The sequence below is a fragment of the Belonocnema kinseyi genome, chromosome 3, assembly GCF_010883055.1.
Source record: "Belonocnema kinseyi isolate 2016_QV_RU_SX_M_011 chromosome 3, B_treatae_v1, whole genome shotgun sequence".
Classification (NCBI taxonomy): domain Eukaryota; kingdom Metazoa; phylum Arthropoda; class Insecta; order Hymenoptera; family Cynipidae; genus Belonocnema; species Belonocnema kinseyi.
Genome location: NC_046659.1, coordinates 82,003,447 through 82,020,200, shown reverse-complemented (window position 1 = coordinate 82,020,200; position 16,754 = coordinate 82,003,447). Strand labels below are relative to the sequence as shown.

The 16,754-nt window shown below is 26.2% G+C and overlaps 2 protein-coding genes across 2 annotated transcripts in view; one reads left to right on the top strand and one right to left on the bottom strand.

The window, feature by feature from the left end:
- Positions 1-4,291, bottom strand: part of LOC117170110 (protein phosphatase 1H) — a 20,454-nt gene extending 16,163 nt beyond the window's left edge. The window contains exon 1 of the mRNA XM_033356642.1: positions 3,659-4,291. Coding sequence (XP_033212533.1) covers positions 3,659-3,844 — 186 coding nt within the window. The 5' untranslated portion in view covers positions 3,845-4,291. The remainder of the gene's footprint in view (positions 1-3,658) is intronic.
- Positions 4,292-4,570: 279 nt separating this feature from the next.
- Positions 4,571-16,277, top strand: LOC117169200 (neurofilament heavy polypeptide-like). Its single transcript, XM_033355442.1, has 4 exons — positions 4,571-4,790; positions 7,626-7,811; positions 10,923-11,055; positions 14,149-16,277. The coding sequence occupies exons 1-4, from the start codon at positions 4,737-4,739 to the stop codon at positions 16,209-16,211; spliced, it is 2,436 nt and encodes an 811-aa protein (XP_033211333.1). The 5' UTR covers positions 4,571-4,736; the 3' UTR covers positions 16,212-16,277.
- Positions 16,278-16,754: the final 477 nt, after the last annotated feature.

Here is a 16,754-nt window from a genome sequence, read left to right as displayed (position 1 = left end):
AGGTCGGATTCGGATTCAGCGCAGCAAAAACCTTCGGGTATACTAGGTCTGGTCTCTGGTTCCGGACCTTTGTCAAATTTTGTCGGCCTGTGTTATTTAAACCATGATTGAAATCTGCTCTCTGTATAATAACTATTGATCAATCTTGCAGTATTCTTAAAACCTTATTTTATTTTAACGAAACACAATTAACGAAAAACAATACCAATTATAGTACTAGTTTTAGCACTCATTTTTTTTATTTTTATTAAAAAATCTTTACAAATTATTCTTTTAGTCACGTATACGTAATTAAATTAAATATGCGTATTTTTGAAATTTAATTTAATTTTAATTTTTATTGCTGTTATTTTTGAAACAATCTGTTTGTGCGAATAATAAATTTCAAAACAATTGTTTGCAGCAGAGAAATTACGTTAACTAATGAAATTGTAGGGTTATCATAAGGAATTATGTCTATGAAATTTAACTTTTGTAAATTTGAAAATCCTACAGTAGTATCAATAATAAATACGAATTGTAAGGAACATTACATTTAAAGAAATATTAATTCAAATGATTTCTTCCATTGATTTTTCGTACACAAATTTTACTTTGAAAAAGTTTTGTGTTTCCGAAAATGTTTCGATTTTGAAAGTAAAATCATTTTAATAATCACAATATAGTGAAAACTAATTTGACAAAGAAATATTGTAGTTGCATACTAATTATGGGGTTATGTTTTTAAATTAAAAAATCGTAGTTAAAAAATTCGTGAACACATGTAAAAATGTGAGATTATTAACCACATTTTTTGGTTAAATAATTATCTTAATGTTCTATGCAAATTAATGTTTTCCCTCTTAAGATAAATTGATGAGATCATTCACAATGCAGCACATTTTTTTTACTTTATTTGTACATAATTAATTTTAAATTACAGTGTACTGAATTTCTTGTTTTAATTTAAAGTCTTGTGTGTTCAAATAAAATGTTTTGTTTAGGATCAAATTCCATTAAAAATTATCAAAAATATTGTAGTTAGCAATAAGTTTTCAAGTATTCTTCAAAGTACAAGTTATTCTTCAAACATTGTATTGACATTATTTCGTAAAAAATAAATATTTACACTAACAAAAGACACAGCCAAGTCATAATTAATACAGTTGTAAAATTACCAAACTAACAACATTTTTTTCATTGATGAAATATTTAAAAACTGTATTTTCAATTTATCGGAAATAATGTAATAATGTTATTACGAACCTTATACGAATTTGTACCTAATATTTGGCATAATGACGCGTTTTTCCCCTCGGAAGAGAAAAGCAAGATTTTAGCGTTAATGCGCACTACAAATTGAGTGAAAACTGTGGGGTTTTTTAGCGATTTAGGGTCTCATATCCAAGGGGATAGTAGGAGAGAAATTTTTTTCCTACAGTTTAAGTTACAGCTAGATAAGTCAGTTTTAAAAATTAAAATTATGTTTAAATGTTCGCGATTATGAGAGGCAACAAACTTCAACCAAGTGAAAGAACAATAATTATATAATAAAATATAGTAAACCAGAAAATACTTCATAAAATAAAGATTCCGACCAATGTAATTAATGAAAAAGGTTAAAATAAGATTCAGTTTTTGTCTGAATAGATTTTTAAGTACTATTTTAAACAATGAAGATACTCGAAATTGAATGTTTAGTGTTATATTTAATATTTCGCGAAATGTTGACATAAAATCGTGCCCATCGACAAGAGTTGCTAAAATTTGGACTAAAAAATAATTTCATATATGATTTTTTACTAGCTCCGAACTGTAGATGCTTTTAAACCTTTTAATCAAAATAATCGGCTTATTGATTTTAAAGAAAATATCTTATTATACGTTTTAAAAAAGCTTGATAAAAAATGAACATTTAATTTCGAATAACCGAAAAATTAAAAAAAATTTAATAAAAAATCACTTCTGGAAGTGAGATCTCTTAATTTACTGAAGATACAAAATTTCATTCTTTTTTAATTTTACATGGAATTTTGTACACTTTAATTCTTGCTCTACTTCGGCGCCCAATGCACTAAGAAGGAGGACTTTAGACCAATTAAAATTCAATTTACAGTGATTAATTTTGAAATACACTTAATAACTCAACAAGAAACATTGAAAATTAAAATTAATTAAAAAGGGCCCCAAAGATTTTTTTCAATTTTGGCTTAAAACATTTGGGAAATATTTCAAAAATATCTTCAGAAAAAAATTAGAGATAGAATTCAGTCAAAATTGATCCAAGTCAGCCATGAAAGAATGTTTTTAAAATTTAGAGAATTAAATTCAGAATAAATAAAAATTAAAATTCCTCTCTAACATTCAAGATTAAAATGTAACTTTGAAATTCTTTAAAATAAAAAAAAAATAATAAAGAGGAAAATAAAAAAATAGAAACAGGATAAAAATGACCAGATTCTTGTTTATTTTTTTCGTTTACAAGAATTTCGTATTTGAATTAAGAATGATTTTTTTTTATTTTTATTGAAAATTAACTTTTAAACACAATTCATATTTGTTTATTCACTTTTTCCCTAAAAATTAAAATTGTAGTGGTTCAGCCCATTTTTGAAGTGCAGATTTAATTTTAAATTGTTATTAAACATAAAAGAATATTAAATCATTATCCATCTAAAAAAGTGGATAAATGAAGAAAATAAAAAAATAGCCATTCCAAATTATTATTTTGTATGAAAAAGTATTATTTTCTTCAAATTATAATATACCTTAAACTATATTTTATTCTAGACTAAACGATCTTTTTTGATTGTAAATTCAACAATTTTGTTGTATTATGATTTGAAAATTAATCTCCTCTGGTAGAAATTGCATCTTTTTTTTTTAATGAAATTTCAAATGTTTAGTTTAAAAAAATCTTTTTTAACTGAGGATTGAACTAGTTTGTTTAAAATTCACCATTTTGAATTAATTTAAACACTTTTTAGTTTAATTATCAACTATTACATTTTTCATTAAAAATGTATCTGTTTTGGTTGAAATTTCAATTAATTGGTTTCGAATTAATTTTGTTTCGCTGAAAATGTAAACACTTTGTTAAAAATTCATCTTTTTGGTTGAGGATTAACTATTTTGTTAATTTCATTTCATTAACTTAACTGTTTTTCTTTTTATTTTAAATAAGAACCTTCTTGAATTGACACATAAATTATTACACTTTTTGTTAAGAATTCATCTTTTTTGGTTGAGAAAATACCTAAGTGCTTAAAGGTGGGACCAGTTTGTTTAATAGTAATGTTTTCTTTGAAAATTCATCAATTTATTTAAAAATTTGTCTTTTTTTGTAGAAAATGAATCATCTTGTTAGAAAATTCATTTATTTGGTTAAAAATGTAATTCTTTGCTTAAAAATTAATTATTTCCTGGAAAATTTATATTCTCGGGTGAAAAATTTAATTTTTGATATAAAATTTTTGTTTCCGTAATATTTAATTTTTTTTGATAAAAAATTCTAATATGTTAATAAAAATACCTTTTTTGTTAAAATTTTTAATTGACATCCAAAAAGTTTAGAAATTTCTTTTCATTTTCACAGGAATCTTAGAAAAATTAAATTTATATGACCTCACAAACAAATAAAGAAATAAGCCTAAAAATAAATAGTTATTAAAAAACATACCTGTGTTTCATCATTAGTCAATCCTAAAAAGCTGGGCCTGCTGTAAGGTTTAGTCTCTACTTCAATTGTTAAATTCGAATTAATATAATCCGTAACAGCATCGCTATCAGAGTCATTAGGATACTGTAAACCCAATTCACTTGCACCCACTGCATTCATCAACGCAGATTTAAATCGACTCAACATATTGATCAGATTTTTTTGTACTCTAAAGATTAAAGTCTTTGAAGTTTAATCTTGATCAATCTTGATAAAATTCTTAGAAAACTAGAGCGTCCCGTTAGATAATTTTCACTATCTGCGAACTCTTTAAAAACTAACTTTAAAATTATTATTGCACTCACAATAAAACCACGTGTGATTATTTCACCGATATTTAAATAATATTTTTTTAATCACATAGAACTATAGTTTTTTTAGTTGTTATGATGGCGATTTCAGGTTAGCTGTCAGCTGTCAGATTCTATTATGGACTGCACGATTAAACTGAGGCACATATACGTTTTCTAAGGTTGTAAATGCTTTCGATTTTCTTTAAGTACACTATTCGAGAAATATCCATAATTTAATAAAGTTTATTTACACAATAATTAATCTACGAACGACGATATAGGTTAATTTTGACATTATTTGGATACAGCTTCGTCAGCTTTGTTGGCAGAGGCAGACAAGCCAACCTAACGAAATGTAGAGTAAAGTGGCGGGAAATTCTAGATATTTTAGTCAACATTTAATACAAATACTGTAGGGTTATTAAGCTGAATTTTATTTTTTAATATGACTTTATTAATTTTTTATGCATTTTATATTTCAAAAACTATTGTTTAAATCATTCTTGAAATACAAGATTTCAAATATATTTCATGATGGCAGCACTGTAGCACATGACATGCGATGTAGCATTTTAGAGGTCAGGGTTGTAAATGCAATGCAAGGAATGCAAGTGTCAAATTGTCAAATCAAATCTAATATTTATTTGATGAATTTGTTTAAAAACGTGAAAATAAAAATAAAAGTGTGTGAATATAAGTCAATTTTATGACCATAATATTAACTTGACGTCATTTTATTTGTGATAATGATGATGTCTGAAAGAAGAACGAAAATGAAACCACCACGGAGATCTGGGGAAGTAAGTTTATAAGCTTATAATATATTAATTAAAAGCATTATACTAGTAATATATATATTTTTATAAATTTTTATAAATTCTTGTTTTTTTTTTCAATATTTAACTAATGTATTGTTGCTTGGCATAGAATGTATAGACTATTAACATTTCAGAGATAACCTCAAATATTTCGGCTTCACTGAATGTAAATAATTGATATCTTTTATTTTTATATTACATTCAATAGCGATGTTTGATTATGTTGTATAGTTTCTTGTATTCTTATATCAAAAATAATTAATCATTCATTATTTAATTACAATAAATATTTTTTCATGATTCTTTGATTTACTTATTACTGGCCTCGGACTAGGTTGAGATTTCTTTTATTTCGGTTAAAAATTTTTAATATTTGTTTCAAAATTAAGTTACTTTGTTATAAAGTCAACAATGTTGTTAAAGAGCCATACTTCTTTTTTAAAAATTCTACTATTTTATTGAAAATTTGTATTTTTTGCTTGAAAATTTAACAGTTTTATTGAAATTTTTTTCTTCTTTGTCTCACATTTTTTTTTATGAAAAATTATCTCCTTCTGTAAAAATTTCACCTTTCTTGGTTAAAACTTGAACTGTCTCGATAAAAATTAGGCTGTTTCCGTTGAAAATGAGCTTTTTTGCTGATAATTTAACGCTTTTTGGAAAAAATGAGTATTTTTGGCTCGAAAATTCATCAATTTAGTAGAAAATTTAACTATTTGATTTAAAATGTGTGTATTTTTGTTTTTGAAAATTCATCTTGTTTAGTAGAAAAATAATTTTTGCTTAAAAATTCAAATGTTTGCTTGAAAATTAATCTTTTATGGTTGATAATTTAAGTATTTTGTTGGAAGTTCTTTTTTTGTTAAATCCTAATGTTTTATTTTAAGAATTATTTTTTTTTAGAATATAAACTATTACATTTTGTTTAAAAATTCATCTCTTCATGTCGAAAATTTCATTACTTGGTTAAAAGTTGAAGCACTTTGTTCAAGTTTTATATTTTGTGTTGAAGATTGATAATTTTAATTGAAAAACATTTTTTGTTGTTAAAAATTAATTTTTTTAGCAGAAGATTCAATTACTTTGCTAAGCATTCAACTGATTGATTGAAATTTAAATTTTCTAATGAAGTTTATATTCTGGGGTTGAAAAATCAACTGCTTTGTGGCAAATAATTTTTTTAAATTAAAAGTTAATTCTGTTGAATAAAAATTCAAATACACCATTTATGGTTAAAAATTTAACTAAAAAAGTTTAGTTAAAAATTCAACTATTTAGTTAAAAATGTATATATTTGGGTGAAAATTCGATTTTTATATAGAAAATTATTCTTCTGTATTGAATGTTTATTTTATTTTTGATAACATTTAAGTTTTTTCATTGAAAATTTAAATATTTTGTCAAACATTTAAGTTATTGTTTCAAAATGAACTTTTATTTTGAACATTAATATTATCGATTTAATTAACAACTTTTTTTTGTTAGAGTATTTTTCTAGCCTATTTTTATGATAAGAAATCTATAATTACTCAGAAAAAGTGTTAAAACACCATTTGTAAAGATGATTTTTATTAAATAAAACTCAGATGGTAAACAATTAGCTTTATCTTCAAATTTGATTCCTCCCTCTTGGCGATTTTTTTTCCTATAGCAATTTTGTCACTGAAAAGTTTTCAATTACCTGAAAAATTTATTTTCTTATTTAAAATGGTGTGAAGCTTTTTTCCCTAAAACAGGGCAAATTGGATAAGAAACCCTTTGACAATAATTGACTGAAATTCGAAAAAAATTTCGAAGCCTTTTTTGACTTTGAAGAATGTAAAAAAATTTAATTCATTCGTAATTGAGTCCGTCCTGAATATTTCTTAGGGTGATCTAAACAGATTTGTTGTTTTTTCTTCTAAAATGGAGCCCCTAAAAATATTTCTCTTTTGTATTAAAATGTCCACTGAATTTTTGCACATAAAAAAACTGAATTTCGGGGCCTCTCAAGCGATTTTTGTAAGAAAAAAAGCTTATTTTATTTGTGTTGCGTTTGTAAATGGATTATTTGACTTTTGAATACATATATTTTTTTATTTTTAATAAACTGTATCACCAAGATTTTTGACAGAATTTAAAAACATTATTTGGGGTTCTTTCAAGTCAATTTTTACAAAAAGTTGATACTGTTAATGGATTATTTTACTTTAGAATACAATAGCATAAAATACATGGATTTCAAAGTAAAATAATACATTAACGGCGGGTTGTAAATTTTTTTGTTGCAAAAATAGGCTTTCTTTAAATTTTCAAATAGTCTAGGTGATATATTTTACTAAAAATAAAGTATAAGATGTATTCTGAATTAAAATAATCCATCAATAATGACAATTAACATAAAATAAGGAAGTTTTCGCAAAGCTGGGTTTGAAGGACCCTTAAATATATTTTGTAATTCTGCCAAAATTCAGGGGACATTTTGACACTAAAATGAACAATTTGTAGAGGAGCCTTTTTCTAAACACCCATTTGATTATACGTTTTTCCCTATTCTTAATCGACTTAGTTAATTACAGTGTAACTATTAACATACATGTATAATTAAAGGGTTTAATAAAATATTATTTATTTTTATCAAGAAAAATTATACCTAAAAAAAACTAGAAACCGGGAAAAACCCTGGCCTTGTTTTGGATTTTTTTTAAATTTCAGTAGGTACCCTTAACATCTAAATTTAAGATTTAATTATTGTTTCTTATTACTGATTTTTTTCTATGTTTTTATTCATTATGGTTTGCAGAATTAAACCAAATTGTAATTAAACTTATTTTATAGATCACTGACTCTAGTACCAGCAGCTCGGAAAGTACTTCGTCGTTTTCTTCAGATGACGAGGAGACAGATGTACGAGATTTAAAGCCTATTAAAGATTATTTAAATGATCGCAGACAACTTGCTGCCCAATTGTTTAAATCTGTTAAACTGGAAAAGATACGAAGAATGTTGCCTCAGGCTCTTAAGGTAATAAATAAATATGCGGAATAAAGTACTTTATAAATTATACCATCATAGTAAAAATGGTTTAATTAATAAGATTCATTGGAAGAATATTTCCTTTTTGCTATATTTATTAGCAACAAATTAACTTTGACGTACTCAAAAAATCTAAATTTATTAAAATTTCGGACTGCAAACTTAAATTTTATTTGTATAGCTTGCCAATTAAAATTTAACAAATGTTTTTTTGATTAATTTGAAATAAAGTATTGAGGATCAGAATAAATCTTTAAAGCTCAAATAGTTTTTTGGTGTAATAAAATATTTTTTAAATGTAAAATATGTTAATTGCTTAAACTTGAAATAATTTCAATTTGAGTTTAAGAGCTTCAAAGAATGTAGTTTTAAATTTACATTTAAAGAATGAATTATAGTAAGAACAAAACAACAAATTTTGGAAAGAAAAATTTAATGATGCTTAGGTATAATTATCATAACTTAATTGTCAGTGATAGCATTTTTAAAAGAGAAAATAGTCTTGATTATGATAACGATTTGAAATGCATATAATTTATCTATTTAAACAATTTTAATTTTTTTAAAAATTTTTTATGTTGCCCTGAATGGATTTCCAACGACCTAAGTTTATTCAATGTCTCATGTATCCAATTTTTAAAAATAAGTTCTTTGATGGCATAAATCATTTAAAAAATCATTGAATATTATTTAAAAGTATAACATTTCTCATAAAAAAATTGCAACATTTCTTTCCTAAAATTTTCAATTTTGTTACTGATTTTGAAAATTCTTTTCTCCTTGTTGAAAATGTATATTTAATATTTTCTCTATTATCCCCTTTTTTCGTAAAAAATTATCATATTTCCCCTTTTTTAAACATTTTTTGAGCTCCCCATCTTAAAATTCCGATTTTGCTATTACAAATAAAATAAATTTTCAACGCAGAAGATTCATTTTCTATAAAAAAGACGAATTTTCCACCAAATATATGCATTTTTAACTAAACAGTTGATTTTTAAACCAAATAGATTACTTTTCTAACAAAAATACGAATCATTAACAAATTGTAAAAATTATCAACTCAATAATTTAAACAATGGGCGTGATGCTGATTTCTAAAAAATTTTTAACGAATATTTAAATTTAAACTAAATTTTTTTAGTTACATTTTTAACCATAAGTTGTGTATTTAAATTTTTATTTAACAGAATTAACTTTTAATTAGAAACAAAATATTTGCTACAAAGTAGTTGATTTTTCAACACCAGAATATAAACTTCATTAAAAAATAAAGTTTCAAGCAATCAGTTGAAAATTAAGCAAAGTAATGGAATCTCCACTTGAAGAGATTAATTTTTAACAAACAAAAAGTTTTTAAATTAAAATTATCAATCATCAACACAAAAAATAAAACTTGAACAAAGTACTTTAACTTTTAACCAAGTAGTGAAATTTTCGACATGAACAGATGCATTTTTAAGGCAAAATGTAATAATTTATATTCTAAAAAAAATAATAAAAAATATAATTCTTAAAATAAAACTTTCGGATTTAATAAAAAAAATAACTTCCAAGAAAATACTTAAAGTATCAACCATAAAAAAATAATTTTCAAGCAAACATTTGCATTTTTAAGCAAAAAATTAATTTTTTACTAAAACAGAAGAATTAAAAAAAAACATCAATTTTGAATCAAAGAGTTAATTTTTTGACCAAATTGATCTCTGTAATCATTGTTCAGCCATTAAAGCTTTTAATTTGAAATTAAATGTTGGGATCTTGGAGGATTCATGTTGAAATTTTCGAATCTAATTATCCTTTCGATTTGAAATTGTAAAGTTTTGGAGCCGTTCAAATTAAAATCAGATATGTTTGAATATTTCAAACTAAAACAATTCAATTTGGAATTGTATGCATTCTAAATTAATCAACTTCTGGTTTCAATTTGGAATTATTAAATTTTTTAATAATTTAATTTTAAGGGTGGAAATGCATAAGGAGTCAAGCGTCTTTTTCCATTTTTCAAAGGATAAATTCAATCTTCTTTAAAAATTAATTATATAATGAATTTGCAGTTTTGAAAAAATATCTTCGTGTTTCGAAGAAATAAAAATAAAAATTACGACTTTGACACTTCGCAAAACTGATATTTAAAATTTAATTTTTATATTATTTTATCCTTTTAATAATAAAAATGTTTTTTTTATTATTTTTGTGAAGCTACCCCATAAATTTCTTCCCTTTGGGAACAAAACATTGCTGTCAATTTTCTTTCATTTTTTAAGAAATGGTTAAAAAGTTCCGCTGGACGGTTTTAGGGAATAACTTGAATTTTAATAGTTTTTGAGTTTCGAAAAGTTCCAATTGAAGGCTAAAAAACTCTGGTATCCCAAGAAATTATTTATTAGGAAATAGACACTACATTTTATGATAAAAAAATTTCCAGATATTATCCATTGATATGAATCCATGGATATCCATTGATATGCATCCAGAATGAATAAAAAAATTCAGGATCAATTGAAAAGAATTTAATTGAATTCGAAGATCACATCATTGTTATTTTAATTTATTTATTATTTTTATTTTTCATTTTATTTATATTTTATGTATTATTTTTTCGTTTATTTTTGGTATATTTGAACTGTAAAAATGTATATTTCTGGTGTATTATAAAAATTCAAGATTTTGTCCGTCACCCGGTATAAATATTTTTAATTAATTCATTATGGAAAATATTTCACCTATATTTTAGAAGGAATATTTTGCATATCATTTCAGGGAAAAAAACTGTAGTGGTCATTTCATATCATTAATTTGAATAAAGTAAAAAAATTTGCATTCTAAACCTGATACTATTGTATATTCAACAAAATTTCCTTTGTTTTATAAAGTTAAATGCTTATTTCTTAATTAATAGCAAATATTCTCTAGAGGTAAAAGAGTGTTAAAGCCTTAAATCTGTATTTTTTTTAAAGTGAAAACTAATCAAATTTATTTTAATGACTTAAGCGACCTATCGGAACTAAGCTGATATTTTTTAAAACATAAAATAGAATTTATGACCACTATCCACCCTTTAATTTCAACCTTAAAATATTTCCTTTCTTATCTTAGAAAATGAATCTTTACGATCTCGAAGAGTTGTGTGGAAACGAATTAAGTGGAATGTCGAGAAGAAGAATTCTGAGTATTATAAGCGGCCAACGTATGACGGATTCTTCAGACACTGACGAAACGGACGACTCAGGTAAATCCGGCAACATTTAATTTTTAATATTGCATTATTTAAGGTGGCCATTAACCGGGAATTTTCTAAAATTTTCTTCACTTTTGTAATCAATATGGAAGATCATTTAATATGTAAGATTTTAAATTTAATGTTTCGTTCAAAAATTAATGTTTATTTTTTGCTATATATTTAATAATTTGAAGCAAAGTCAAATTTATCATTACATTTTTGGTTAAAAATTAATGTTTTTCAGTCGAAAATTCATCTGTTTTTTTAGAATTCTGCTTTTTGGATAGAAAATTGATCCTTTTGGAAAGAAAATTCAGCTTTCGGTAGAAAATTTATTATTTTTGGTTGAAAATTCATCTTTATTGGTTCAAAATTCAACTGTATTAAAAAAGATTCATCTTTTTGGCTTGAAAATATTGCTTTTTTTATTGCATTTTATTTTGTATGACTGAAAGTTTTTAATTGATAAGTGTAGTATTATATTTTTGGCTCAGAAATAATCTCTCTTGGTTATAAATTCTATTATTTGGTTAACAATTTAATTGTTTTTGTTGAAAATTTAACTTTTTTCTTAGAAATTCATTTTTTATTTTTCCAAAACACAATTGTTTTGTAGAACATTCATCTTTTTTGATAGAAAATGGGCCTTTTGTTTAAAAATATTATCTTTTGATAAAAAAATGGTTCAGAATTCTTCTCTTTTGGAAACAAAATTTGACTTTTTGTTGGAAAATCCTCTATTTTGTTAAAAAATGCCTATTTTTTTGTTCTAAAGCCATAATTTTTTGCTTCTTGGTTGAAAGTTCATTCTTTTTATTTGAGAAGCCTACTTTTATATTTTTGGTTCAGAATTAATCTCTTTTTGCTAAAAACTCCACTATTTGAATGAAAATTTAATTCTTTTGTTGAAAATTTAACTATTTGTTTTAAACGTAATACTTTTGTTGAAAATTTAATTGTTTTATTAAAAAAATTTTGTCTTGCGGGTGGAAAATTGGTGCTTTTAAATTGAAAATTCACCTTTAGGCAGAAAAATTCACCTTCAGGCGTTTTTTCGGTTGTCATTTGTTTATTGAAAAGTTTAATATTATATATTTTCAGAATTAATTTCTTTTGGTTGAACATTCTACTATTTGGTTTAAAATTTAATTATTTTGTTCACAATTAAACTATTTCATTAAAAAGTCTTTTTTTTGGGTCGGAAATTCAATTGTTTTGTTGAATATTTGTCTTTTGGATAGAAAAATCATCTTTATACAGAGAACTCGTTTTTCTCGGTTGTATTTTTTTTTTTTTAGTCCAATATTATATTTTCAGTTCAGAATTTATCTCTTTTGGCAAAAATGTCTAGTATTTGTTTGATAATTTATCTATTTTGTTAAGAAGTCATATTTTCTGGTTAAAATTTATTTATTTCTATTTGAAAAGTTTCATATTATATTTTTGGTTCCAAATTAATCTCCGTTCGTTAAAAATTCTAATGTTTGATTACAAAATTTAATTATTTTATTGAGGGTTGAACTATTTCCTTAAAAAGTATTTTTTTTTGCAGAAAATTCAATTTTGTTGTTGAACATTTCTCTTTATGGACAGGAAATTTATCCTTTTGGATTGAAAATTTATCTTTCATGGTTGAAAATTCCACTATCTTCAAAAAGATTTGTCTTTTCGGCTTGAAAATTAGTCTTTTATAGTTGAAAGCTACTTTTTTTAATTGAAAACTCTACTATCATATTTTTGGTTCACAATTTATATTTTTTGATTGAGAACAGTCCTATTATGTTGAAACTTTAATTATTTTATTGAAAATTCAACTATTTTCTTAAAACGATATTTTTTGTTGGAAATTAATTCTTTTTATTTGAAAAGGTGTACTATCATATTTTTGGTTCAAAATTTTACGATTTGGTTGAAATTGTTTTTACTAGGTTGAAAATGTAACTATTTTGTTGAAAAATCATATTTTTGATCGGAAATTCAAAATTCAACAGGTTTTATGAACATTTATCTTTTTAGGTAGAAAAACTGTTTTTTTGTTGTTGTTGTATGAAAAATTCATCTTTTACTGAAAGATTAATCTATTTTGGTTGAAAATTCAGCTTTTATGGTTAAAAGTCAATTATTTTTAACTGAAAAGTCTACTATTGTTTTTCCGGTCCAGAATTCATCTCTTTTGATGAAAAATGCTACGATTTGGTTGAAACTTTTTCTATTTGGTTGAAAATTCTATATATTTTTTAAAAAGCCATATTTTTTGGTAGAAAATTGGAAATTTAACTCGGTTGTTGAAAATTCATGTTTTTGAATATAAAACTTGTATTTTTGTATTCAAAATTCATCTTTTGTGAAAAAGAAATATATTTTGGTTGAAAACTCAGATTTTATGTTTGGAAGTCAGTTCTTTTTAATTTAAAAGTCGACTATTGTTTTTAGGGTCAAAAGTTCACCTTTTTTTGTTAAAATTTCTACTTTTTTTTTGAATATAAAATTATTTTGTCAAAAATTTAACTTTTTTGCTAAACAATCATCTTCTGTTCAAAAATTCTTCTTTCTCGATATAAGATTCATCCTTTTGGATTGGAAAGTTATCTTTTGGTGAGAAAGGAATCTTTTTTGGATGAAAATTCAACTATTTGGAATAAAATTCAAAAAATAAACTTTTTTTTAAAGTTCATCTTTTCGAGTTTAAAATTCCAATTCTCGCTAAAACATGCGACTTTTTAGCCAGAAAACTCAACTATTTTGTGAAAAATGTTTTTTTTTCGTTGAAAGTACTACTATTATTGTTCCTCCATTAATTTTATATTTAAAAGAATTCCCCCCACCCCTATTTTATTCAAAAAGAAATTTAGAATAATTCAAATAAGATATTTTACCTTGAAGTTCTAAAATTGTTAATTCTTCTCAATATTTATATAATAAAGCAATTATTATTGAATATTTAATGTTATAAACACTTAAAAGCCAGCCGGGAAAAATATATTTTTTGACTTTGAAAACCGGGAAATAACCTTGCCTTTTTTTATAAAGTTTAGTGGTAACCCTGTTATCCTGATATTATTATTTTTTTAAAGAACAAGTTAAATCCTTCCAAACTTTCAGGACCATCACTCGAAATAATATCAGACACCGAAGAATGGTTGACGGACGATGACGTGGTTATCAAGGAAGAAGATTCAGTGACTGTGAAACCAAAGTCAAAGAAAAGTGCGGAAAAAACAAAGGGAAAAGCACTTAACATTTCAAAGCACAAAGCGAAAGCAAAACTAAATCCAATGGAGCCAATAACTCCGGGAAAGGATAGCAAATCTGCCGACGTGAATGTGAAACTAGAAGGCCAAAAGCCCGAGCCAAAAGAGGGCGAAACTCTTCTCGATTTGCTCGAGCTGGAAATGCGAGCTCGAGCAATAAGAGCCCTGATTCGCAAGGAAGAGGACATCATTCCAGAAAAACCTGCCGCTGGCACAAGTTCCGAAAATAACGGTCCCACCAATCCATCAGCTGTAAATCCATCAGTGAGCAAATACGTGGTTCAAGAGATGGAACAAATCAGTGTCGCTCTGCGACAAGGAAGTGGCTTGGATGATGACGTTATGTTGGTAATTCAACCCGCTCCAACTATAGAACTTATATCCAGTGACAGTGAAAGTGAAAATAAAGAGAAGGAGGAAAATGAAAGCAAAGAGAAGGAAAACGAGGAAGACAGTGAGCGTGTTAATCAGAGACTAGAAAAGGAACGAGAGGACAAGAACGATGATAATGAAGAGGTTATCGAAAATAAAGAGAGTGAGGATAATCAAGAGCAGAGCAAACGTGTTAATAAGAGATTAGAAAACGAACGTGGAACGGAAACTACTCACAGTACGAGTACAATTGGAGACGAAGTGGGGGAAATTCCAGACGAGGAATTGAAAAAAGAGGAGGAGTCGCCAGCTGCTAGTGAGAAGAATGAAGAGCCAGTTGTTGAGGAGAGAGCTAGACAATCTCCAGATGTGGATAAAGAAGCTGATAAACTCGAAAAGTCGCAGAAGGAAAATCCGATTATTACGAGTCCTGGAACTAATAAAAGAGCTGATGAAGCGGGAGATAAAACAGAAGAAAAAGTTCCAGATGAAGCCGAAAATGTAGCTGAAGAAGAACAATCTCCAGAGAAGCCTAAATTTCCAGAGAAGCCAAAATCGCCAGAGAAGGAGTTGGAAGAAGGCGAGTTGACATCAGACAGTGAAGAGGAAGCGCCAGTGATTAATGTTAATGTTGAAAAGCTCAAGTTTAAGAAAAGAGTGAAGAGGAGAAGACATATAAGATCAAAGGTTCATGAGAGTTCCGGAGAGAGTGAAGACTCTGATCAAAGTGAAACCTCTGTATCCGAATCTGAAGTGAGTGAGAAAGATGCTACAAAGGTAAAGTCTAGATCACGCAAGAAGATTAGAAACCGAACAAGGGATTCGAAGGTGTCTTCTAGAGAAAAAGTAAATGAAACTACAAAGGATGCGCTAGATTCTGTGGAAGTAAAAGTGGAAGAGACACGAAATTTGGTAGAAAAAGATAAGGAATTGAGAAATGAGGAGGCAGAAAAGGATACCGAAGAAATTATAGATCTTGATGATTATCCGGACGATATGGATGACTTGGAGAATAATGATAAAGGTAAATCCGCTGATTCGGAAAAAACGGATGAGAAAACGGTTTCTGAAACGACTGTTGAGCAATCTGTACCTTCTGAAACCTGGGCTTCGAGATATTATAATACAGACGATGTCCAGAATGTTATCAAGGAGTCGAAAATCCATTCGGAAATTAGGAAGAGATTGAGAGAGAGGCAGAGAATGTACAAATTGAACTTTCCTAATTCAACCGCTGGAAGTGGTTCTTCAAATGATATTAAAGTCGAGGAGGAAAAACAAAAGCCGTTGGGTTCCGTGGAAGAATATTTGGCATTGAAAGCCGCTTCGGCTGCTGCTGAAGCTGCTCTTAACGAAAAGACTGAAGTTCTTTCGGAGAGAAGTAGAAAGTCTACTTGGAGAAAAGACCCATCGCGTAAAAATAAGACGCATAGTTCAAAAAGGAGATCTAAGCCTGAGAAAAAATCTGGAAAGGATGGATCTACGAGGAAAAGAAGGGAAAGGGATGCGACTACTGAAAATAGTGATGCAAAACCAGATTAAAGTCTTTTAAAAATATTATTATTGGATGGACATTTTTAATAGGGATAATAGAAAATTCTGCTCAAAGAAGTTTTATTTTATTGTAAAACCCGATTTGAAAGTTAAATCTGCATTTCTTCATGAAGATTTTATTGATACTTCTCGAGTTGGGTAAGTCTTATTTTTATATAAATTCAGGTTATTATTTAATAGAAATTATTTTGTAGAAGCTTCTAGAAAAGCATTTTTAATTAATGATTCTGAAATTAGAAAAAAGGGTTTTTTTTACTTGATTTCATTTTAAAATGAAATATTAAAGTAAGGTCCTTAATTTTAAATAATAATTTTTTCACAGTGTACGAAAACTCATTGTTTCTAAATTGAAATTGCAAACTATGCTTATGATAAAAAAATTATTATTTTAGAAAACCAGTCGTAACTTTAGGAATTTCACGTTCTAATATAATTTTTCCTTTAAAAATAATAACAAAAATTGTGTAAATAATTATGAACTCTCGAGAACTCTCAAAATATTTTAGAATCTTTGGAAATCTTTTCAAATCT